The following is a 25,939-nucleotide window of genomic DNA, read 5'->3' as shown; positions in this document are numbered from 1 at the left end:
TCTCCCTGACTGGACAGGACACTGACGTAAAACCAAACTCAGAATCATGCAAAATCCAACCCTGGTCTGGACAGGACAAAGAAACGGTGCTGATCTTAACGAAGACTTGTGCCCACCACCACGAGCTCACAGTTAGATCTGGCAACTGCGGATCAAGTTTATTTCAGATGGCTGCTGGGTCTTCTGACAAGGGATGTCTTTGTAAATACTTCTAACAAACTTCGGAAAAGCGTAAGGAAAGTGGATAAAAAAAAATCCAGCCTGACACAGCCTTTAAGCCAGAGGGGTTCACCTACATGTCACCGCAGTCATTTCTAATGCTGCAGGAAGGCATCTGACACTTAGAGTCAAAGTGATGTTGCGAAGCACAAAGCCGAATTTTGTTCCACTTCTCAGATTTGGTTTCGCATGGGTAGAAGGCAGCTGCACCTAACACCTGAGCCTCTCTTTGTTTGGGAGCTCAGTCATATAACTCCAGAGGTCACCTCCCCAGGAAGCAACCATGGTGCCTGTTTCCCCCACCCCTGCTTCATAGCTGCTTTTCCACCTAAAAAAGCAGCAGAATTTAGGGCGGGTCGCAAGCATCTAGGTCTCATTTTACTAGACTCAAGGAGCTTATGTGGATACCCCGCTAACTTCTCCCTGACCCTCAGCACAGGTCAGCATCTGAGCCTCCATCTGCTGCAGATAAACAGCTCACAGAGGAGTTAAGTTGCCTTGGCTTGGTGAGTTACCACCTACCAGCTGTGCTCTAATTAAGTGCATAACAGTTACTGGCCATTTAGACTGAGAAGATGCACATCGTTCTGCTAATTGCGGTAGCTCGTCTGGCTGCAGCCATCTGATCTAAAAGCAGCTTTCAGGAAAAAGGGCCTTCCGGTAAGGAAAGAGCACGCTCCTGATGCGGCGTGAACAGCAGTACCCAAGAAGCTGAGGGCAGCCCTCCTGCGAACAGCCACTTGCTCTGCCCCTGAGGTTTTAACTAGGGCCCTGCTGAGAGGCTCGCACCTCCTGATAGGGACGCATTAAATGCGTGCCACACGCGTGCACGCAGCCCCCTCCTACCATGCTCTCCAAACCACCTGCCCAACGGCAGCCAAGTTTCGCTTTGCAAGGCTGCGGAACAAAAGCGTGCTGACCAGAGGGCCTCATGGCGAAACGAAAGTGTCTGCAAACTCAGATGAAAGGACCTTTTTACAAGAGCACAGGGGCACCGCTGCTCACGCTCGCTTCCTTTATAGTGCTCTTCAGCAACGCACGTGACAAAGCAAACACATGCATACTCTATCCACGACCGCGGCACAAGGGAGGAGATGAACAAATAAGCCATTAGAGACACACTGGAATGCCGACCTCTCTGTTTTGTGCTGATGGACCACCTTACAAGGCTCTGCACAATGGCAGAGATACAAGATCTCCCTACCCTTAATGCACATCTGAATCACCGGGGCCATCATCAGTCACTTGCCCCTAATTCTGCCACCCAGCCCTACTGACTGGCAGGCAAGGTCAGGCGTCCTGTTTCAGCAGGCAGCTGAACCAAACAGGCCACAGTCCTAGGAGCCGTCGAGATGGCGGCGTAGGACAGACCAACAGACCCATTATCATGGCCTAGCTGTGCCCAGAACTAGTACGTGTGGGAGGACGCATGTTACCTTCTGAGCCTCGCTGGCCACGTCATCGCTGGAAGAACTCATCTCCGGTTTCTTCGCTCCCTTCTTCTTTTCCTCACACTCCTCTTCTTCAGAAGAGACTCCTTTGTCGCTGATGTTGCTGGCTAACTCCTCCAGCTTCCTCTTCAGCTCCTCCTCCTCGGCATCAGGACCAAGTTGGGGCTCAGGGGCTGGAGACTGAAAGAATAGCAGGAGGGAGTTTTGTAAGTGGAACAGACTCCAGAGGTTGACAGTAAGGCATGCCTGGATCCACACACACTGACCAAGACAGGCCGACTGTCCAACACCAAAGGGGGACCAGAAGCCACACAGTACCAGCGATGACATCCTACACCCATATCCCACAGTCCTGGCTGCACACCTTCTACATGTAAGACAGGCAATGGGGAGCAAAATGGCAAATTAAGGCTGTCTTTCTCATAATAAATATTATCTGGGGCACACAAGAAGCGCTTCACACCCTCACCTGCCTACTGGAGCCCCTCATCTGCAGCACAGGGAGTGTTATGGCAGGTGGATTTAGCAAAGGGGACTTCAAGCCACCTCTGCATTCATTTTCAGAAAAATAATTAAAAAATAAAACTACCAACAAACTAACGCCGGGGTGGGTGAGGGGTTTGGGGCCAAATATCACAGCATTTTTATTTTGAACTGCTGCCTGGCTGGCAGCCCCACGGGCAGAGAGCACAGCAGCTCAAAGGTGTAGACCACATGGCCAAGGTAAGCAGCAACATGAAATACTATTCCCCAAGGTAGCTTAGCTTTACTGGATTAGAGCCTTTTAGGTACTTTGATTGGCAATGAGAAAACACACAGGAAATTTTCCTGTAGGAAAGAAGCCATATTTTCACTTGGCAATGTTATTACATACAATCTATTTCACCTAAGGAAGAAATCTTATCAAAACCTCAGCAGCTGGAAGGGATCTCCAGAAGTTACTGGACCCACTGTCCCTTGCCTTCAGACGGCAATGCAATTATCTATGTCATACCTGATGGCTTCTGTCTAAGCTGTCCTTAACAACCTTCAGCAATGGCATTTCCAGTAGGCAATATTCCCTCCAGGCAACCCGTTCCAGGGATCTGTCATCTTTTCTGCTAGAAAGCTTTTCCTAATAGTTAACCTGAAGCCATCCTGGAGCAGTTTAGACCCCGTTACTGCGACTCTGATCTGCCACAGACATGAAAACAGAGTATTGCTTCCCTCTGAAGTAGCTTTCTACCTACAGGGACGCTTATGTCCACCTTGCCCCTATCTTTTGGGGAGCTAAACGGCTTGCATTTAAATTTTTTTTTTCTCATATGTAAGTTTTTCTAGAGCTCTGCCCATTCTGATTGTTCTTTTATGGAGTCCAATTGATCAAAACTGTACTTTGGAGGTTTGGGTGATGGCAAGAGGAACACCCTAGATAACTGCAGCTTTCCTGGCCTGATGACAGCTACGAACGTAACATGCTCGCCTTCTACTCCACTGTTTTGACTACAGATGGCAATTACAAACATGGCTGTCCCCATCATGAATTTTGAAGAAGACTTACCTTGTTTACCTGTGCCTAGGGGACTTTTCTGTAATGATTACTGTTTGTTCTACTGAGTGATGAGCAGCGAGAGCAGTTCATTGTAATGGGTTCACATTAAGGAAAAGAAAAGAACACAGTCTAAAATTGGAAGCCCAGAATCAATACTGAGCGACCTGTATATTCACAGATTCTACGCTGCTGCCCAACTTTAATCTAATTTAGCTGTCTTCTTGCAAGCTTGATGGCCTTGTAAGGCAAAGGCAGCCCAGAAGAGAGACGAAAATCCTTCCTGACTAGGCCCTCTTATTCACAGTAACCAGGTCACTTCCCTATATGAACCAATTCAGTCTTCCATGGTTTCAAACGATCTGTCACGGCTCTGTAAATGTACTGACCCCCATCTAGAAATACTACTGAAATGAGCATTTCGCAGAATATCAAACTGAAGCCCAAGTTTTCTTGTGCAGAAGGGGCAGGGAAGGCACTAGCTCGCGTGTGGGCCCAAATGCCCCAGGTTAAACTTGCTGCTGTTTCTGTTGTGCCATGCAATGTTTTCTAAGGCAGGTCTGAACCACGACAGGAGTCTCCGAGGCTAAGACAGAGGATTAAAATCAACCAACCAGCCCTGAATCATTTTGTGCTCCTCCAGCACCGTCCAGCCAGCAGAAAGACGGAGGCAAAGCAAGCAAGGCTGGCTCCTGGTATCTGCTCTTCCTTCAGGGAGGCCAGGAAAGTGCCAGGAAGACAGAAATACCAGGGTGACCCTCAGCGGAGGGGGAATTAGGCTAATCAGGCTGTTTTGCTACCTTTTTAAACAACCTGCTCCATGACTGCACTTTGCCACATTATATCCCGGGTGGATGGGTGCTCCAGTTCACCTCCTGGGGCTGCGCTCCCCAAACAGGGTGCTGTCGGGCCATACCCCCAGGGGCACAGTATGTGCTGGTTGCCTGCACAGTCTGTCTGGCTTTCTCCCTGCAATGCTGGCTGTCAAGTAGCAAGGCGAGGGCATAAATACAGTCCACGTTTTCTCTCCGGGAAGAGAGAGTCCCAGCTTTGCCCTGTTACCTCGTCAGAGCGCACCAGGATTTTTTCCTCCAAGCGGTTCAGCATGCGTTCGATCGCGGACATGCGTTTGTTGAGCTCGTGAATCTAGAGGAAGGAGAGAGAAAAGGAGTAGAGAACAGACCAGCCGCCGCCACCAGGACAGCAAGAAAAAAGCCCAGGGCATGTGCAACCGGCAGAAGAAACTAAACAGCGAGGCCCCACCACCACCACCACCGGCTCAGCACAACTCTGGCAGAAAGTCACAGCAGGCAAGGCAGAGAGCAGACAGGTTTACCCACAAAACAGAGGGCAATGCAGAGGCCCGGTACGTGCAACGAGCTTGAGTTAATTCCAGAGTTGGAGGCAGCACAAGAAAAAGCTCTGCCTTGAGGCAGAGCTGGAAATCTCCTTGGCCCAACGGTGCCTTGCTAACAGGACTATTGGTCTGAACGTGGCTCCAGCCCTGAGATCACACTCCTCTGCATGATGCAGACCTGTCAAAGCAAGCCTTAGGTGTACGAGTTGTGTTGACTATCAGTGGGTGAAGGCCTGTTTAAAAAAAAAAAAAAAAAAGATGTGGCTTCAAAAAGTGGTCCTGTTCTAAGGGGAGCCCTGGACACCTAGAAGAGCTCCAAGAGGTGCACAGCCTCTCCTCAAATCTGGAAAACTCAACAGGACGCCAATCCCTTGGCGCACTGCTCTTCCCACCAAAGCAGCCAAGGCTTTGATGCAGTGACCATAAACCCAGGCCTCCAGCCCTGTAGTCAGTCCCTTGTCCAGACAAAGACATCAAACTGTAACAAGGCCGTCTCGCGATCCTTCACACACCGCACCAAATTCAAGACAAGGGCAGTTTTCACTTAATACAAATGCATTTTTCAACTGGTTACTACCCCGTCATCCTTTCCTGTGAACACAACAGTGGAAAAGAGGAGGAGAGAGGGTAAGAATTTTTCCCACTGAAAATTACAAATAGGTGAACGAAAGCTGAAAGTTTTCCCCCCAGTGCACTTTCAAATTTTCTGACTTCTCAATGCATTCAAATGGGGAGAAGGGAAGGAACGACCAACTCCTGAAAATCAAAGCGAAGTTGCTTCCTGTGCTCAAGAGCCAAGGAAAACTTCTGTGGTTAAATCACTGAAAAATATTGCAGGAGACCTCTTTTTCTCTCTCTCTCTCTCTCTTTTTTTTTAAGAAGCTTTTTTCCAAAAGAGGTCTTTTTCGTGTGGTTCAAGCAAATGAAATACAAATGATGAAGAACATTGTGCGTTTCACACAGAAAAAAAACGCTGGCTTCCTCATCACGCCTGTTCTCAGCGGACGCCTCCCATTCACTGGAGAGCGGGCAGCAAACGCAATAAGCAGGCACAATAACAAAGAGACGCAAGGGCTTCGCTTTGTTTTTATAACATTTCCGCCCTTCTCGCTGAATTTTTGCGCTTGCTAGTGTTTGATTAATTAGACCCTCACAACAGCTCGGAGAGGTTGTGCCTGCTTAAGGGAAGATGAACGTAAAAACCTGACACTGCGGAGAGCAGAGCACTGTCATTACCATCCCAAATTGAATGCATCTTTAGCAGCATTAAAACCCGCAGGCGGGAAGTAATCCAATACATCTGCGAGCGGTTTCTCAGCGCTGCCGGGCCTGACTCTTGCACCGCTCTGCTTACAATGAGAAGTCAGCGATGGGCCACCAGCTTGGGAGACGGCAACGAACCGAGCCCCCGCGCTACCCTGCCTCCGTCACGCAGCGCGTCAGGGAGGCCTTTTCCCATTCTCCTGCCCGAGCAAGGCTTGTTTCAATGCATCGTGCTCGCCGGGCAGAGCAAAGTGAAGCCAGTCCCCCTGCAAGGCCCCCGTACCCATCGGTCAGCCCCCCGGGGCCAGGTTCAGACGCCGGGTCCCACTGCTCGGCTCCGAGCTATTTCTGCAGTAAGGCTCTTACAGCGGCCCAAGCCAGGCAGGCAGCGAGGGCAATTACGTTAGCGCTTCAGCTTCCCCCAGCTTTTCCGAACTTTGTCCGTGCGGCGGCGCGGCGAGAGCCATGCAAGGCACTTCCTCCATCAATCCCCATTAGGGGCCGGACCGCCCTGCCGTGCTCTCCCCATGACGAAGGCTGGCAGACACCGCTCCGCATCCAAATGTCTGAAGCGAGGCAACGCGAACAAAAACACAGCCCCTAAGCTGGCCGTCCGTTAGCGCAAACTGCCGTCCGCTTGCGGGGAGGGAAGACAGGTTACCCTAGCAGAGGTGCTGCCTCCGGACTCTCAAATACCCAAGACCCCTAAGTTTGTGTGAAGGAGAGGAGCCAGATGGCAGGGAACGGAGGAAAAAGCAGCCTGAGATGGCCAAAGCTTTGGAAATGCAGAACCGCTAAGCTCCCTTGAGGTACGGTAGAATATGAACGACTTTTGGAGAGAAACTCAGTCAGTAAATTGGTGCTGTTCCCTACGGCTTGGTCCTGTTCCTGCTGCAGCCAAAGACTTGGGCTTCAAGAGATTTGGGCCTCTGCTGAAATCGCATGGTTTTTTTGTGTGACTGCAGTGTTCCCACCTCCTTGGGCTTCTTCACTAGTCTCATCAGCTTTGAGAGCTTTTTCTTTTTCCAAATAGGCTTTTTTTTTTTTTTTAAATAGTTTTCATACCTTCAGCTCCTGGAGTCACAGGGCCAGGGAACAGTCTCTGTTTTTGTTACCGGAAAGGGTAAGTTTCTTGTGTTCAGGATTGAAAACTGTGCCCTCCCCAAGGTTAAAGCAAAACCAAAAGAAACCCAGTGAGGGAAAAAGGATCATGGTGGTTTTCATTTCAGATTCATGTTCTGAGCATCCTGCAGCTAAGGCACAGTTTTAGAAAAGAGGGTTTTCATCTGCGGGGTCAAAATGATACAGGGCGGAGAGATGAGTTCTCCATCTCTTAAAACCTTCAGATTTCTACAAGGTTACCTTTCAGGAAAAAAGTGCTTTGGGAGACCAGCCATGGGATTCATAAGAAGCAGGTGTGCCCCCGAGTAGCTCAGGAGAACCCAGTCCACCGCTCGCTGTCCTGAACCCTCCCTGGCCTGTCTCTGCCCCACTGCAAGGCTCAGCCCCTCCATCCTGGGGACGAGAGGAAGAAAACCAACCTCTTCCGAATCCCTTTCAGCTCTGCCACCACGAAAGAGCTGGCTAGCACTGAAACCCATGTTTTCGCGTCTGCTGCAGAAGAGTGATTTCACTCCGAGTTTTAAAAGATGTTCTCGCTTTCTCTCTCCTTTGGGCTGGTACCTGGCCGCTCCTCGGCCAAGGGCGGCACTGCTGCGCGTGTTGGCTCGAAAGTTAATGGGCCAGCGCGGGGCCTGATTTGTTCCGCTGGGCGAGGGGAAGGCAGTGCGGGAAGGCGGTTGCTAGCTGTAAAGACATCAGCAGCATAAAGGGCAGGAAGGATGAAGAGCTATTTAAGGTAATGAACGATGTTGGCATGAGAACAAATGGGGTTAAATTGGGAATTAGAAGATGTCTCGTAGCCATTAGGGTGGCAAAGGTTCCACGACAGCCTTCAGACAGGTGAGATGGAGCAAAACACGCTGGACCACAATAAGCTGAACCGCTCTTAGGCGAGAGCTTGCCCAGCTGATGGAGGAAGTCATCTGAAGCGCTGGTAGGAATTTGGCCTCATTTCCCCCCCCGCCGGAAAGCACTGTGCACATTTCGTGCCTAACGTACCGTGGTCTCATTAAGGACACCCAATGCAAAGTTGTTCCATTTACTGCTGACTGGAAAATGAGGGGCATTCACTAATTAAAACATATGTTGAGAAAAATAAAGGCAAAGGAAAGGTATGGTTTCCCCACATAGGCACATGAAGCATGGTGCTGAGGGACCACTGCGATTACGGATCCCCCCCCCCCCCCCCCCACTGCTGAATATCCACAGGTGTCCACCAGCATATGCAAAATTACCAGCTGTAAGCGGAAACCGGCAGCTGGCTTTTCCCGCGTATCTAGGCAGTCAAACACCAATGTGCGTTTTGCCGCTTAAGAGGACTGCAGGAGGCTTTGTGCCACATCAGTCATTCTTCCAGGTGGCATCAAGAACGCCAGGTCCCTGCTTTGCAATTACAACACACGCTCACAGCCTTTCAGACACCCTTCTCTAGACGGTTCCCCTATTATGGGTCAGGAGAGGGATGTGACAAGTCAGCCCGACCCAGCCCTGCTGGGGCTGGAACACTCCGCGCTGCAAAAGAAGACAAGGATCCTGAGACTGATTAAATATCCCTCTCCAAGCCTTGGTCTGATCATAGAGCACCAGTACATTCAATTGAGGAAGGTCTCTCTGGGGACGCAGAAAACTGCAGGTGACTCACAGGTTAACAGGGACAGGCTGCTAAATTAACAGCATTGAAGGTAGGGTTGTTATTACAGCAGCAATGCGTGCAAAGCGGAACACCAGTGCTTGATTTTCTCTTTGCCGTGAACGCAGAAGTGCCAGGGATGGAAGGAGAGCTCGGGAGAGGAAGAGCAGAGCAAGACCAACAGGGCACAGAAAAGTCTGTTCTCCCTCAGCTGGAGTGAATGAACCTTCAATGCACCTTCACAAGTCTCAGCCCTGCACCCCATTTCACGGCTACCTCAGCAGGTACCTCACAACACGGAGGGCAGAACATGGCCTGGGCGTTCATCTTGTCAGTGCCACGCAGCCACAACGTGGCACCTAGAAGAGCCAGCTCCTCCCCACAGCCCCACTGAATCGCTCTGCCAATGTAAAGTGGCTGCGCTCCCACCCTGTCCGGGTTCCCGAGCTGTGGAGGTAGAAGGAGGGATCCCTAGTCCGTGGGGATCTGTCTTGGACCCACACATGGGAAGCATGGGCACAGAATTACCCCTAGGCAGTAGGGGCAACGGTGTTGGGGACGGTTAGGGCACACCAGTTTTTCTGCCTGTGCTCCCCATTCATGCTGGCCTGGAGATTGCTGTGGTGCACCCAGTTTGCCACCACTCTTTTTGTTTCTCCTCTGAACCAGATGGCACCGCCCTGCACCTCACAAATAACAAGTGCGGTTTGCGGCAGCAGAGCCTTGGCCACCGACCTTGTCTCACAAGAGGTTCGACAGCGGCTTGATACCTGACTCCCAGAGTGGCTGACATTTTCCTGCGAGGACGCTCTGTTCCGGCGTTTCACGTAATGGGACGCGTAGCTTGTGAACTTCTGGGGTCCCTTTGCGTCCTCGTCAGAGGTGTCCATATCTGCAGAGTACGGGGACAGGGGCTGCTCATTCCAGGGACTGCCTTTGGGGAGAGAAGGCTTCAGTACAAAGATACCGGAGATTCATACCCTGAAGTTACTTCTGGGACATTGGTCACATCCTTAGGGCAAGCTAATAATGTGGCATATTTCAAGTGACACTTTCCATCTTCTGGCAGGAGATGCTCCTGCAGAGAGACTGTGCTGACAGCAGAGGCTAAGGACGGCCACACGGGCTCAGGCTGCAGCTCCATCCACTGCGGCTACACAGCGCCGGCTCAGCAGGGCCCTACGCACAAGGCCCTACTGAGATAGAGGTGGGAACAAGGAACGCGATCCTCGCTCTCTCATGGCACAAACAGCTGGGTTTCTCACCAGGCTGGAAAAGCTATTGCCTTTTCCAATTTTGGTGGAGCCCAGGTTTGGACTCTGCCCTTCGTGCACTGTTAAGGTGCTGAAAGACGTTTACCTCAGGCTAGTGAGGTGCCAGTCTAGGAGGGAATATTTAACGGAGCAGACCCAGCACCTTGTAACGGAGTACTTCAAATGAGACGAGAACAATTACAGAAAATGGAATTCATAAGCCTGAGGGCCCTGCTCCTGTGTTGTCCCCGAGGGGCTCAGAGTGGAAAGCTTAAATGGTGCACAGTAAGGTTTTATCTGGTGTTTCCCAGTGCCCTGAAAGTCAAGCACTTGAAAACACAACCAAGCAATTCAGGACGCAGAAGGATCTATTCTATAGCTGCACGTGCACAGACCAGCATCGAACCCTTCTGGCTCCACCATCACAGCAGGACAAACGATATTAATGAAAGGCAAATTCTGTACCTCAATTCCTAGGGCATTTATAGAGTTACCAAACCTCTGACCCCTCAGCCTTGACACTACAGTATATTGACAGTGCACTCTGGAGCACTATGTGAAAGCGAGGACATTAGAGACCACAGCCAAGCCCTCCTGGGGTGCCATGAGAGCTCAGGGCACTTCCCGAGTAGTTTGTCTACTTAGCAACACCCAGTTCTTGGCCAGTATTATGCCAGTTCAAGTCCCCTTGAAACTAAACTTTCTGTACCCACAACATCCTTTGGCAAGGAGTTTCACTCATCTATCCTGGTCTGAAGGAGGAAACACATCCTCTTGTTTTGAGCCTGGGTCCTAGTAGCTAGGTCTTACCTTAGACAAGGCCTCTAGGCATGAAAGGGCCTGAAGACCTTAAGAACAACCCATTAGGCTTTGGGAAATAAGCTAGCTGGGGAGAAGACCGCCACAACCAAAGAACTTGATTCATTCATGAAAAATCACTTCTGCAGTTGGAGACTTCATCTCGATAGTTATGCTTTTGGGTTGTTCAAAAACCAGATGTTATCACTCTGGTCCAACTGCTTTCACAGCCACTCCTCCCCAAAGGGAGACAGGAGGAGTCTGGTCAGAGACACCTACCAGGTTTTGCATTTCTTTCCAGGCTCCTTCTCCGTGAGTTGACTGTGAGCCGAACCTCTGTGCTGAACTCCTGCTCTGGAGGGCTCATGTGCTCTCCCTGTTCCTGCAAGATGTGGTGGTAGACTGCTGCCAGATCTGCCTCTGCGATCATGGACTCCTTCTGGGAGGTGTCTTCAGCAGAGTCGGGAAAATCCGGGAAGGCCTGAGAGATGAGGATTGCTGCTCAGGAGCTGTCAGTGAGGACACTCTCTGCCATTCCCTTGCTGAGTTACAGTTTGCCCTCCAATAAATGCATATGTTGACCTTTTTTATAGTGCCAATTCTGAAAACTCTAGCTTAAAAACTGCCCTTTTTTTATCTCGCTGATGAATCCCAAGCAACACTTATAACCACTGCCAGGGGGCAGTGTTAACTTTTCTGAAAACCAGATACAGGCTCCCTTCAGCTAGGCTGAAAAATCTTGGTCCCCAAGATCTAGTCTTTTAAAACCCCATAGTCCTTTCACTTATTAAAATAACAACAGTCTTTTGCCCCTCAAATAATCTTCCCCCTCTGAGTTGAATTCAGGCGATCGCAACAGACGTCAGCCCTCCCTAGACTCATATCGAATTCTGCAGCATAAGGACAGGCTCAGGTAAAGAAAGAATGAACCTATTTGTTTGCCCCAAGCTCTTACCAGTTTATACTAAATTGTGATTTAAAAAAAACCAAACAAACGTTTCTTACATAACTCAGCATATCCTGGCTCTACCCAGGAGTAGAGTTTAAAGTACTAAAGTTTCATTAAAAAAAAAAAAACTGTTTACTTTTTTTTTTTTTTAAGTGCAATTTCAACAGGAACGGTCCAAACAGCTTGATTCGAAACATCTCAGGCTGCAAGAGCTTTTGCCACATCCAGGGCAGCCCTAGGTGGATTCCTTCCCAGAGATTTGGATGCCCGGGATGGCTAACCCTGGCACCGTTGCCCAGACCGCGGCGTGCAGCTCGTCGCGGTTGCTCATGCTAGAGCCTCCCACGGGTCCTGCTGGGGCTCGGGAGCCCAGGCCCCAGCACAGTGCTCCCAACAGGAGGTGAGAAGCCTGGGGAACACAGCTGCCTCTGGGATGCTCTGAGCTTCCTGCTGCAGGGCTGAGGCGTTTACCCAGCAACCTATTTTATGATGAGAGCAAGCAGTGGCACATCGAAACACAGGCCCAGTTCTCTACAGTTTCACCGATAATGCCAAGAAACCCAAATACAACTCCTCTCCTCCTTTCCAACCTTTTAAATTTATTTATTTTTTGTAACTCCCAAGAAAGGAAGGAAAAAAAAAAGGAAGTATCTAATGTTCAGATGGTTCTGTGCCCCACGTTCTCTCCTACGGCTGCTGTGGACTCCTGACCCACAGGTACCCTCACAAGGGCCATGCTGGCTCTGTAGGAGCTTCACAAGGGTAACGGGCCCCTTGATGCTGCCAGTAGGCTACATCCCTCGTGCCACTGCATGGGGAAAAGAGCCAAAAAGCAGAGGGGATGATGGGAGAGGAGGCCGGTTTCATTTCTTTCGTGGAATACTGAATGTTCAACTTGAAAGAAGCAGCTAGAAACTAAGGTGCCTTCACAGCCTTGGGACAATAGAAGAAAACAGTTGCCTGCTGTTATCAGCACAGAAATCTGCAGGAAGACCAGAGAAACTCTCGCTGTCCCATCCCACCACTCGTCCTCCCCGATGTCCTGCTTCTGACTCAACTTTAGACAAAGGACTTCTTAAAATGGAAGAAGAGACAGCAAGCGGGGCGAGAGAGAGAGTGTCATCATCTCCCCAAACCACCATGCAATTGCATAGCTGAAGGAAGAAAGAGGTAGCAAGGAGGGAGGGAGGGACAGACAGAAACGCAACCCCCCACCACTCTCCCAGTACCTGGACGCCATCTGGGCTGATGGCTGCTGGAGAGAGCTGCACAGACTGGCGGCGAGACTGAGCAGAGTAGTCTGAATCCAGCTCAAAATCAAAGGGGTGAACAGACAGCAGGCGCTTTGTCTTGTGCATCTTAAGCAGCGTAGAAGAAAGAAAAATTCAGCACAAAACTCAGCTGATCTTGAAGAAGGGGGGAGGTCTCCTGCGTGCAGGGAGCTGGGTATAAAGGACAGCGTGTGCACGCTGTGTGCTTGCTCATACTGGAGCTGAGGAAGGTAGGGTTCCTGATTTCCACGGTCTTTGGATGAGGATCGAGGCTTTGAGCAGGCAGTGAGAAACTCTCCCGGCTTTATAAAGGCGCTATGGGAAAGCTGGGCCAGGCTATGCCTCGGAGGAAAGTCCAGAACTCGCGTCCGAGTCCTGAAGCATTTCCCTGTCTCCAGGGAGGGGACAAGTCCGGCGCTGTTGTGGGCAAGGAGATCTCCCACAACTCTGCCTGGGTACTTGGGAGGGCACTAGCTGCCTTGAGGAAGGAAAGCAGCTTGGAAAAACCTCCAAGACTTCACGAGATCAGATCAAGACGAGGTATCAAGCGTGTGAAACGCAGCAAATACCCATAGCCACAGGCCGAAATGGTATCTATACAACAGCACGTATGGAACGGTACTGGCGTTTGAAGCGCACAGGCAGATTTCACATACGCTGCAAGGATAAACACGCTTCATATCAGGACTGCGTAATCTGCATTTCAATCTCTGCGCACAGTCCCAGTAAAACCCAGGAGATAAACTGACACGCTCATGAACTGGCTTAAGGCTGACTTTTTAAAGACGTGAGACGGACACAGTTAAGAAGTCCTCTTTCCCACTTTCTGATAATTCCTACCGCACACATAGAGCTTTTTACCTCTGAGCCCCTTACAAAGGGTGGGTTTTACTGTAGCTCCCGGGTTACAGTCTGGGAAATAGAGGTCCAGAGAAGCAAACTGCTCACGATCATACTGCAGACGCTCTCACAGAGTTAAGGGCAAAACCAAAAAACCCAGGTCTCCCAAAACCCAGCTCTGTGCTTTGCTGTTTTATAAAGTATCTGCTCTTCTAGTAAAAATGAGGCGGGTGTGGGTAGGACCTGGGACTTTCATATTCATTATGGACTTTGTGAGCGTCAGGAGCAGGTCCTTTTTTACAGAGGGCAAATATCTGGAGTTTTTCTGACTTGGCTCCTTCTGCACACACTGAAAGGGGTTTATCCCAGAGAACAAAAACAGATGGAAGGCCCCGATTTTGAACAAGGCACACTGAAAGCCACCACCACCCAAGAAAGGCCAGAAGCAGCTGAGGGCACAAAGGTGGGGCAGAACCGGCCGCCGGCCGAAATGCTCACTCTGCTGTAGCACTCTGCTTCGGCTCCACGAAGGACATCATCTCCATCGTCACTGTCATCCCCAGTCCCGCCGCTGGTGGGGAGCTGGCATTCACCTGGAGGAAGACAAGGGCACAGTGACCATGAGCGACGCCAGGACCTCCTTTCCAGCAGTCTTCCCCTCGGGCACACCCATGCACCTGCAGATGAGGCTGCACTTCTTACCTGGGTTGAAAAGGGCTGGATTAGGAGTACTGCTTTTTTTTTTTTTCCCCTTTTCCCCCCTCTCCACACACTGCAGCTCGGCCAGGAGGTTGCACAACTAAAGACAAGGGGACGAAACATGGAAAACAGGCAGGAAATTCCTATGCTAGCCCCATCGCTGAAGCTGACACGCAGTGATGCCGCAGCCTAAGGCCTGTATGCTAGTGGGCTTTTTGGGGTGCAGCTCCCAGGCAGCAGTGCGGATATCTATGCGTAACCCTTGATCTTGCAAAAGCTCAGACGGGCTCTCGTTTCTCTCCCTTCAAGCTCTGCCCCACACGGACATGGAAGTGGCCGTAGCAGGAGCCGCCGTGTGCCCATGCCTCCGGGAGCATCTTTAGGTCTAGTGTGCCCCGTGGCCAGAGGGCGTGAAAAGCAAAAGGCATTGAGAACACGGCTTGGACTTGAAGCCACGTGGTGCAATTCTCTTTTAAACAGTAATCCCCAAAATAAACTTACTGTTAATGTCTGGCAGGCTGTAAACTCTGTCATGAAGACCTAAACGAAAGGAAAAATTTGGGGGAAAAAGAAATAAATACCTTTTCTCCAGGTACTTTGCACAGAACAAACCTCTGAGCTAAAATTAACTGAAGTTCCCACCCTCTAACCATCACAAGATACAATCAGCAAAAAGACTCTTTAGAGAGAAAAAAGAAAACTGTCCTGCCAAACAGAACCTGACTTTTCAAAACTGAAGAGCTTCTGGCCACCACCTCCACAGTCCTGACGAAACATACCACTGCCTGGGGATGTGGCAGGAGGGGAAGCCACAGCTGGGCCAGCAGATGACATAAGGCCACTCAAAATGCAATGGCCTAGCATCATTCTGCCAAATTACCTGCAAGCAGAGGTACATCCCACGAGGATGTTCTTGCTTGCTCAAGGACCAAGCCATGTCACCAGGGCTAATTACGTAACAATAACAAAATCATTTGTCCTTCTGGAGAAGACATCAGAATTTCAGTTTCTACATTTCTAGAGTCTAAAGCATTGCAATCCTCGCGCTCAGTTCGTTTCTCTCTCGGATTGTCCTCGCCGAGCGGTCTGATGCATTTTCTGACTGACCGCTACATAAACTGTTCCCAAGTCCTTTAATTTCATGCTCAGTGCTGCTACCCTCCGCGCTCTTTACAGCGTTTCTGCAACGAGCGGTCTGGATAGAAGAACAAGCGGACTGCGTGAATCAGCTCACGCTTATGCCCTTTGTGCCAACTTTTCTGTGGCTCTCTGTCAGGAGAATAAAATTACCTTAGGCGCGTCGTTTTGTAAAGGCAATAGACGTAAGTACCATTTTATGCGATCCTATGAACGGCAACTAAAAGTTATCCAGTGAATGACACTGCATTAACAGCAACTGCGGAGATATGTTTATACGCTGTCAGACCAATCTCAGAAATAACGAAGACCCAATCAGGCTCCAAAGAACGTAGCGATGGTGACAGCTAACTCGTTAGCTCTGAAAAAATCATTAGGTCATGGGGAGAAACCAAGCGCTGGCTCTACCTACGCTCTGTTTTTTGGACCTGTAGGGAAGTTCTCCTCTGCGACCAAAAGAATCAGGAGAAAGAAAAGCAAGAGCTGCAGCTCTACGTAATTACAGCCTGCCGAACGGAAGGCTTTCAAAACTTAAAGTGTGAAATATTCCCACGTCCGTGGCAAAATCTGAAACGTTAACGGAGGGAAACGTTTCCACAAAGAACATCTGCACAGCCACTCTCAGTGTGACTACACCACTTTGAACCTCCGCTTCCTCCCCATCCCTGGGGACACTCAAAAGCGCGCGCCAGCTTGCCCGTCTCCGGCTGAGAAAATGCCGCGGCTGTAAAAGTGGAAATCACGGCAAGCCACACGCAAATCCCAGCTAGCCACAGGCAGAGCAGAGGGAGAGGGGAGGAGGTTTGAAAGCTGAAAAGCACCGCCACCTGCCGACAACTGGGACCGCAGGCAGACGCTCCCTGCTACGGCGGGGCTGCGACCTCAGCGCTTGGGCTGCGCCCGCAGTCTCAGGAAAGGGCGTTTGCTGCAGCGAGGATTAAATCCTGGACCGCCGCAGGTGTGGGTGACAGGTGACTTCCAGCTCCGGCCTTGCAGGCAAACACGGGGACTCGGATTGACCTCAGCCGACCGTCGGCTGGCCGGTCTGTTCAAAACGCTGCACCCGTGCACCGCAAGCCGGACGCTGCTCCTCACCTGGCTGCAACCTGCCGTAGAGTGACTGCAGCACTTTGGCGCTGCCAAATCGCTTGAAACGGGACCGCACGTGCTCATAGTACCACTCAAGGGACCCAATCTTCACAATCCTGCCCAGAGAGAGGAGAGAAAACGTACGGGTGAGCCAGGATTTCTTGCACCTTAGCCCAACGGCCTGTCCTACCTCTCGCCACCGTCGCGACACCCCGCCAAGGATAGGCGCCAGCCGGCCAGTACCTGGATGAACGGCAAGGGTCGCAGACCCAGCCTTGCTCCTTTTTGTTGTAGCGGCTGCAGTTCTTGCAAGTGTAGAAACGGCAGTCCAGGCATTGCCGCTTGCTGTTCAGCAGGAACTTGAAGGGCTGGAGGCAGTGGACGCAGTGGGTCTCGTTCAGGTGACCCTGATTCGTCAGGAACGCTCTCTTGCTGCTCTCCTGGTCGATCTTGCATTTCAGCTCCCTGCGGAAAAAATCCCAGACAAAGGAACGTGCATCAGGGGTCGAGACAGGGATACAGGTAGAGCAAGGCCACCGGTCAGCCGACACACCAGTTGTCAGGCAAACACCAGCCCAAAGGCTGCTCCCGCTCCCGCCGTCGTGCATCTGCAGCGACCTCAAGGAAATCCACGGTACCGCTCCGGTTTTCACACTCGAGCAGAATTTCTCCACTAAGTGATATTTTTATTCACCCCGGATGCTTTTTCCAGCATAATGTAACCTCACAGAGCTCTGCCACCCCTCACATGACAAAGTCCGTAACACTTAATCGTTTTAGAGAATGATTTTCCAGGGAACGTCCCGAGTCCCGCGGCCTGTGGAAAACAGCTGTAGGGCAGGTCTAATTTAGTAACGCATCACGGGTTAAATAAGCAGAGCAAAGAAGCGATGCTGGGCTCCAGATACAGCTCAAGTTACTACATGTTGGGGTCTGCCGCTGTTAAATTTCAGACTCGATCTGGCTGTGCCAAAATCCGTCCCGTTCCCCTCGCAGGGTATTGACTATAAACACCAGGAACCCCAGCAGGGCGACTGCTCTCACAAAGACTCTGGCCACATCCCAACCCCGCCGTGACCTTCAAGCCTGGAGTCCAGCTGGGAATTAAAAGCTTTTCTGGAGTTGTTAGCCACAAAAAGCAATCAGAGATTAAAAAGGACGTGTCAAGCAACCGTAGCGAATGATCTGACTAGAGAACTAGCCACAGTTCAGAAAAAAACAGGTTATATTCAAAACACGTTTCTATGAGCTAGGGCTCGGGGAAGCAGCAGCCTGGAACAACCCAAAGGAGAGAGGGGACCCTTGCACGCACTGATCCGTGCTGGACCGAGTGTCAGCCTGCCGGGATTTCACCACCCGTTCCGGCTGGGTTTTAAACGAGACCTCCAGTGTTAAAATCAGCAGAGGTTTTTATTAAAGGCAGAAGTGACACGCAGCGAGGTTCTGCCTGTCCTGGAGGACACGGCCGCAGGAGATGTTCATGCCAGGCCATCTCAACCAACCAACCAACACAAGCGCTTTCAAAGAGCCCGCTCTCCTGGCACTCTGCTTCACAGCAGGCTTTCCCGGCTACCCAGACCAGGTTGTTAGAGCAGGTCCCCGCACAGGAAGCCGCCTGTCCAAGGCTGAACCCCCAGCGATAGCCGGGGTCAGCTCAAATGCACGTTACAACCTACCGAGCTGCCCAGCACCTCCACGTTGAAGGCAAGGACCTGCTGCGTTACCTGAAGGCTTTCTGTTTGTCCTCTGTGCAACGCACTCGCTCAGATGTGTTTGTCTTTTGGGCTACGGTTTAAAGATGGTGTTTGATTTGTAGGGAAGGGCCTAGAAGGCTTGTTTTCGGTACAGGCAGGGTAAGGAAGCTGCGTTTGCCAGCACGGAAATCAGCCTGGGCCAGAAACCTCAAGCAATCAGGTGGCTTCACAGGCTTTGCACCCTATCTGGTTAGCTCCACCTTTGCTAAACTTTCTTCTGGGGCTTCCTGATGGAGATGGGTAGAGCTTAAGGGCTAGATTAAGAAAGCCAGACTCCCACCGCAGCAGTCTTGTCTGTCTGTCGTCACGAGTGCCGCGAATACAATCGAACAGCAAATCTCTGTTTAACCAAATCAGTTTGCTCCTTAGGGATAAGCTCTCATTTTTTTCCCCCTGGGAAGACCTTTATAACCAGCTTGCTGCCAGCACCTCGCGCCGCGTTCGCTGTTACACTGCAGCGCTATTATCAACTTACACTAACCGAGGATCTGGAACGTATTAAAAGCAGCATAAAGACTGAATCGGACCCCAAGTTCTTACATTCGCTATCCTGGTGGCTTTTCTGGCAGCTCAGTGCAAATACTAAGCAGTAAATTTGTATGTGGCTATTAAACCCCAAAAGAGAAAAACCCACAGAGGTGCAGGCTGTGCCAGCTTTACAAACCACCTTCTAACCACACCAGTCAAGGAAGCAGGCCTGTTTCTACTTGCACTTATTTTTGCTTTTAAAACAGGCACTGCAGGTACCTAAATCAGTGCTCTGATCTTACCCCCAGCAACACGGCAGCGTTCAAGCCAGAGGATTAAAAAAACGAAGAGGAGGAAGCAGGTCTCTTAGGGCCGCTGCTTGCCTTTGGACGTTCATCTACGGCTTTGCAGAAAGGGCCTACCTGGCCATGGTTTTCAGGTGCCGTCCCAAAGCTCTGGGTTGTGCCCAGCGGTCCTTTTCCGCTCTACGCTCAGGCTGTTTGCAGCAGGATGTGATCTTTCCCTGAACTGCTTTCTCTTGTTTTCAGAGCCGGTCAGACCCCTTCACCCCCACCCCGCCTTGCCCTTGGAAGGACAAGTCTCAGCCAAACCAGTTGAAAACCCGGACGCTGTTTAATTTCTCAAGCGAAGCGCTCCCCTCGCATGGGAAAGGCAGTTTCTGGCCAGCTGAAGCTTTTGTCCGTGTCTAATGAATAGCTTTTTGCAAAAAAAAAAAAAAAAAGAAGAAGAAAAAAAAAAAAAGAAAAAAAAAAGAAAACAGAGGGGAAACAGAAAGGGAAGAAAAAGACCAAGGAGGGGTGAACGTTCCTCCACGGCTTGCGTGTTGGGACAGGCCGAGGGAAAGGAAAACCGAAGGGGGGTCAGAGCCAAGAGAGAGGACGGCTGCCCACCGGTCCTCCAACAATAAGGGCCTGTCACATCGTGTCCCAACTCGTCGCAGGCAAAAAAAAAATGCTCGCACATCCCCCCATCCGGCAAGCGAGAGCGTGGCAGCCTCTCCCACCCCGGGGCACTCGTCTGACGGTCTGTGCCAGGCGTTACGTAAAGATCTGACGGCGGGCCCGTGCTGGGACCGAGTCTGAGGCAGCCCTGCAAGCTTCAAGGTCAGCTTGAGGAGCCCGAAGCCAGCGCTCCAAGCGCCCGTGCGGCAAGGAGAGGACGAGACATGCTTGCATGTATTCATGGAATAGGTTTCACTCAGGTGAAATCGCCTCCCATCCGCACTGCCCGGACAAGCGGGACTGCTTATCCCGCCGGCGACCTCGGGGAGGCTCGGACAAAGCTGCCTCCGTTTCCCTCGTACTGACTTTGGATCCAAACTTCCTCCTGCCTTTGGCTTTCGTTTGCAAAGCCGATCATCCCGTGGGGGAGGAAAAAAAAAAAAATCAAACCTTGCACACACGAAGCGCCTTTCTTCAGGCTCTTCTCTAGAGCTTACCAAATCCCTGCTCTCCTCTATAAGCTTCCGCAGTGGCGGACACCACAGAGTTAATGCAAACCTTCCCGGGGGTAGAAAGCAATTAATGTGGTAGAACAGGACATTTCAGAGGCTGCAGCATTCCTGGTGTGCCCCCGAGCTCGGCGGCACCGAGCCGGCTTGCGCCTGGTCGGACTGAAAAACAAAACGGAGAAACCAGATTCGGCACCCTAAGCCCTGGCGCTCACTTTGGGAGCTTTGTGGGCATCCGAGTGGACCTGCGCAAGCCAGGCTGGCGCCGAGGGCATGTCGGCAAGGAATTGGCATCGCCTGCTTCTTTGCTGCAGGGCACAGCAACGTCTGCTCCCACCTTTTTCCTCCAGGTAAAGCTCAGTGCCGTCTTCAGAGAGACACCTAGCCTTCCCAGGGAGTCGTATATATTTTTAAATGCCCTTGTCCCATCTCCATCCTGCACTTCAGAGCTACCAGCAGAGGAAGGCAGTAGACGATGATGCTGCATTATCTCCGCCGCCCACGCAGGCTGGATTTTCTTAGACAAAAGATAAGCAGGAGAGTCGAAAACTCGTGACTGAGAACTTTCTGATGGCTGGACGGGGCGCTCTGAGCAGACAACGGACGAGACGGCTCAGCACGGCAACCCTATCAGTGCGAGCCGGTTGCACAGGAATTTTGGCCTGCTGCCAGCCAGGGGTGCTGAATCTGGCCGAGCTCTGCGGCTGCGCGGCGAGCGGCAGGTACGCACGGTTTCTCTCGCCTGCTTCGACCAGAAACGCAAACGCACCCAAACTCACCCGTCCCCAGCCAAGCGCTCAGACGCGTGCTATGAAACACCGCGTAGAAGCGGTTTGCCAGGCAGAGGCGATGGGCAGTCCTGCACGGGAAGCCCACAGCCGCCAGCTTTCTGGGGATGCTTCTCAAGACCCCGCTGTCACTGGGGAAACAAAGCACCTACAAGCTGACTTCTCCCCAAAGCTGCTGTAAAATTGAATGTGAACGGCCCTGGTTTTGGCCTTTTTCAGCAACAAACTGCTAAATCCTGTGAAAAAGGTATAAAAGGATGCAGTCGTCTTCTAAATCAACATGTTGCACAAGAAGACGGCTGGACTGAAGCCAGCAGCAGGCATTTCTCACATTTAACAAACTCACCAGCAACAGCTAATCATACCTGTTTGCCTCGGTACTGCACTTCGAGTGTCTGTTACCTCCACTCCTTCACCGACTGAGCTTCGACCCTGCTCAGATGCAGATGCTCCCAAGTGAAGATCGAGGGAGTATGACCCTCACCCACACCATCCCTTGTCACTCCTTTTTGATCCTTTTTGATATCTCTAGAGAGAAATCAAGGAGCTCCCAGTCCCTAGACGGTGGCTGAGCCATCTGGCTGGCCTGTGAAACCCAGAGCTAAGTGGGGTTAGCAGAAGTGCAGCACTGCCTAAAGGTGGCCTTGGAGCACTGTCTGTCACATTCAGACAAAAAGGAAAACTTAGCCAAACCCTAACTAGGCTGAACAGGGATGCTGCAGCTGCTTAAAAAAATCCAAGAAACTTTTGAGGTCAAGGTAATGAACAAGGCCAGGGAATCTTCTCACGCTCAAAATTTCAACTGATCAGGCAGAACGTTTTTTTAACCTGCACTTTTGTCTAGTGTCCTAGGTACAAGAACTTGGATGATATCTCAATCTGCTGTTCCAGTGATTTTTCAGTCTTTGCCCACTCTGCAGATCCTTAAAATTTCCCGAGAATGGCATAGACCCCTGTACAGCATACCTAAGCCTACTGACAACAGGTTTATTCCTCTCAGTTATCCTCCAAGGATCCTCCAGAAGGCACCTGTAGACTCCCAGGACCCCCGAACACCCTCCTGTAGCGAATGCATGAGAACTGTTAAATAAAACAAAGGCAAGGGAGCCAAATCTGATCGCTTTGCTCTAAAGTAAGTTCTCCCTGTGAAATCCATACAGGTATCAAACCCAACTGCAGCCAAAGGCATTTCCTCAGCGGGGCCAGAAACTTAAGACACATAAACGGTCTGTTTTACGGGTATCTGCGTCAATGCTCACGCCCCATGGAAGAATGCCAGTTTTGCACCTTTGCAGCCAGAAAGCATCACCTTGCAGCTGATAACTTATTAATCACTACGTGTGAGTCACAGTCAGGTCCTGGCTGTTCCTCCTCGCTTACAGATTCAATCTTTTGCTTTATTTCTACATCCCCTCCTCAGCAGGACATACGGGAATCGATGGCCACGGCTTCCTTCAGCAAGCCTCGCAAAAACCCGCAGAGGAGGTACTCACTCTAGCCGCTCTTCCTCTTTCTTCCGCAGATCAAAGTCCCGTTGAACAACTTCCCAAACGTGCTTGGCTTCTTCATCAGTCAGCTTGGAAAGATCCAGCTTCCTTCCCATCTCGCGCCGCCGAGTCTAAAGGACAAAAACCCCAGCCGCGTCTCGGGCAGGGCCGTGCAGGAGGCGGCACCGCTGACCCGAGTCCGCCCCGTTCCTTGCCTACCCTAGGAGAGACCGGGCGCCGGCAGAGGGGAAAAGCCCGGCTCCCCCTCCGGGGCTGTCCGTGCAACCCGGTTCATTCAGGGCTCTCGGCGGGCGACCGAGCTCCTCGGGACGCGGCGGCCGGTCTGCCAGGAGATCCCGCCCTGGGAGGCAGGCAGCAGGGCTGGCTGGGGCTTATCAGCTGCGGCTACTCCCCGCCAGCCGGGAAAGCCGCCCTGCCTTCCCCCACGTCCCACCGGCAGAGCTGCAGGCAACTCCACACCTCGCCTGCCTGGCTTTCCCTGAAACGAGACGTTTAATTTGCAGCCTAGCCGCCTGCTTTACATGGGGTGCAGGCAACTCCAACCAACCTTCAAACGCCCGACCTTAAAAACGGGAGGGCAGGCCACGGTGCTTGGGAGGGGGCCGACGCCACCAGCAGCGTCACCGTGCCGAAAACGGCGGCGCCACGCGTTTCCGACCGCTCTCGCGGGAGGGGCTCGGCCGATTCGGGAAGCTGAGCTTTTCTGGTGGCAAACAGGACAGACTTTCCCTGATTTACAGGTTTGATAGGATTTGCAAAAAAAAAAAAAAAAAAAAAGGCTGGGATGCGTCGTCTAGCAGAAGGAATATACTGACATTGAAATAATTCGGTTACCAAAGCTGGCTTCGTTACCGTATTCGCTGCTCGCTCTTTCTGCCAAACTCTCCCTGCGCCACTGAGCAGGACCCCCCTGCGACTGGGATAAGAAAATAAATTCAGTTCTTGTCTTTTATCAGGGCAAATATCAACATTCCCCCCCCCCCCCCCAAACAGGCACCTAAACAAAGAGCGAGCGCAGCGGTGAGGATGAAAAACCACTCTGCCAGGAAAGGAAATTGCAGTCTGCCGGCACTCGTCTCCCTGTCACCGCCAGCCACCCCTCCGGCCGGGTAGGACGGCTTTTACGGCCACTGCTTTTTGTCCGCGTGGTGCAGAGATTTCTCCACCCTGGTAGCTCAGTGGAAACGCCGATGAGGCTCCGGATCCAAACCGGGACGAATTATCGCAGATGCAACTTTGAGTTAGACGTCGGAGGCGGAGGCGGGGGGGACGCTGGCAGTCGCACATCGATTTCCAGCCCCTCTGCCAGCGGAGAGGCGATGGCACCAAGAGCAACGAGTCCGTCGGCAGCGGCGAGACGTGGGTTGAGCTGCTCCTTACGTAAGGGCGCGTTTGAGAGCCAGCGCCGGCCCGCTGCCTCCAAACAGCGGGAGAAGCGGGTCAATAGATACTAATTAACATCACGAGGCGACCCTGTTCGAGGGCCTTTTAGTACGGTTGCGCCAAGAGCTGAGGCGCCTGCCTTCGCTCCTGCCCCCGTCCTGCATGCAAGGGCGAGCGGACAAGGGCAGGGGGGGCGGCGGGCACCGGCTCGCCTCTCGGGACCAGTCGCAACCCCCAGGATAAGGGGGGAGGCTGTATAAAACGGGGAAGATGGGGCCTCCCGCGTAGGGTCAGCAAAGCGCTCGGCGGCGCCGGCAGCCCCAGGAAGCGTTGCTTTAGCTGGAAAAAAACCCATCCCGCCGGGAAGCTTCCTGGATGCGGGGGCACAGAATAAATTGCGAGTATTGCATTTTCTCCCCGATAAGTGCTTTCCTTTGGGGAAACTCCAGGCCCCCTCTCTCCCCCAAACAACCGTGTACAAATCAGCAGAGAGAGATTTTTCTTTTTTTTCCCCTCTTGCAAAGCCAGTTTGTTGAATTTTGCGGCAATCGCCAGCTTCCAGCGAGCGCAGCCTCTGCTTTGGGAAAGAAAATGAAATCCGCCCGACCGCAGCGGCTTACCCTGTCGCTTCTTCCTCTTACAATTATGCATAGAGGCCCCCAAATCTTTCCAAGTTGTGTAAAAGAAAAAAAAAAAAAGAAACCAAACAGAACCACGCTCACAAGTCATAAAAGCCAGATGACACCAGGACCTGCAGCGACCACACGTGAAGGTGCAAGGGAGGAGGCAAATCAAGTATTTCCCATTAGCTGGGCACCTCTGGCAGCCTAATGTAGCCCAAAGCCCTTTATTTCAGTCGAGTTTGGGGCCTAGACCTCCTCTTGGCAAGACAGAAGAGAGAAGCGTTACAAGCTAAAACCGGTAAGGACAAAGCTTGAGCTCAATTTGTGGTTTTGGTCCTGCCAGATAATAGAAGAGGGGGAATTTCCGGGCTCTCGTCTTTAAGGTTGCCACAACCCTGCACAGAAAAGCAGGCGTTTGTGGACGCGGGCAGCCGCGCCGACTGTCAAAGGCCGCCGACGGCGCGCGCTGCCCGCCGCGGGACTAGCGGACGCAGAAGGCAGCACATCCCACGCTGCATCCAGCTCAGCACGACCCGCGCTTCGCCGGCGGCCTTGCTCCCAGCGCGGGGACATCCCAGCCTGGCAGGAGTTTCTGAAAGCCGGACGGAGACAAAGCCACGGGTGGCACCTCCTCCAGGCCGTCCAAGCGGACGCGAGGCTCCGATTCAGGGCGGCAGAGCGAAAAGCAGCCCAGCTCCGGCAAACAAGGCAGCAGCGAGCGTTCGCTGCCGCCTCTGAGGGAGCCTTGGGCGCAGACTCACGGGTGCCTCTGCCTCCGCCTCTCTGCGATCATCTCCGAGTCATGAGATTTCTTAGCTCTGTGATCACATTCTTTCCTCCCTTCGTCTTCTCGGCGGTTTTATAAAGACCTCTTATCATCTTGGTCATGCCAGAGCAGAACAAGCAGGATTCGGAAAGGCGGGGGGTGGGGGTTACGGTGCGGCAGCTACTTCTGCACATGACCCGTCAGGCGTCGTTACGGGTCTTACTATTAATATGACTATTTAATCATGTCCCTGCATGACCATATCTCCTGTGGAGGCAACCAGAATGACTCCAGGAGCCTCACGTAAACAAAACGGTCCTTCAACATCTGTTGGTTAATTTTCATGGAAAAACGATGCTCCGACATTGGTTGCAGTTAGAAAGCTGCAGTCATGGAGGATTAGAAACCATTTGTTTTACTACCACGAGGAAGACTGAGCAGTTCGTATTCTGCTTCCGGCTTGCCTTGGAAAAGCTGCACAATCTCCAACCTCTGTTCCCCGAGTGTTGCCTTAGTACGAAGGAACACCAGGACACTTGCCTCCTAAAAGCTGGTGGCGAGGGTCCCGCCGG

General features: G+C 51.8%; 1 protein-coding gene across 19 annotated transcripts in view; it reads right to left on the bottom strand.

The window, feature by feature from the left end:
• Nucleotides 1-23,711, bottom strand: part of MLPH (melanophilin) — a 33,540-nt gene extending 9,829 nt beyond the window's left edge. For 2 of the 19 annotated variants that reach the window (XM_068947801.1, XM_068947807.1), the window contains exons 1-8: nt 22,581-22,914; nt 16,850-17,071; nt 16,613-16,722; nt 14,882-14,920; nt 14,180-14,274; nt 10,901-11,102; nt 9,341-9,462; nt 1,656-1,850 (exon numbers count right to left, since the gene is read on the bottom strand). In XM_068947801.1, coding sequence (XP_068803902.1) covers nt 1,656-1,850; nt 9,341-9,462; nt 10,901-11,102; nt 14,180-14,274; nt 14,882-14,920; nt 16,613-16,722; nt 16,850-17,071; nt 22,581-22,690 — 1,095 coding nt within the window. In that variant the 5' untranslated portion in view covers nt 22,691-22,914. The other 17 variants (XM_068947790.1, XM_068947803.1, XM_068947798.1 and 14 more) reach the window with 17 other exon arrangements.
• Nucleotides 23,712-25,939: the final 2,228 nt, after the last annotated feature.

Source organism: Struthio camelus, chromosome 6 (assembly GCF_040807025.1).
Source record: "Struthio camelus isolate bStrCam1 chromosome 6, bStrCam1.hap1, whole genome shotgun sequence".
In the NCBI taxonomy this organism is placed as follows: domain Eukaryota; kingdom Metazoa; phylum Chordata; class Aves; order Struthioniformes; family Struthionidae; genus Struthio; species Struthio camelus.
This window is presented reverse-complemented; position numbering and strand designations above follow the sequence as displayed.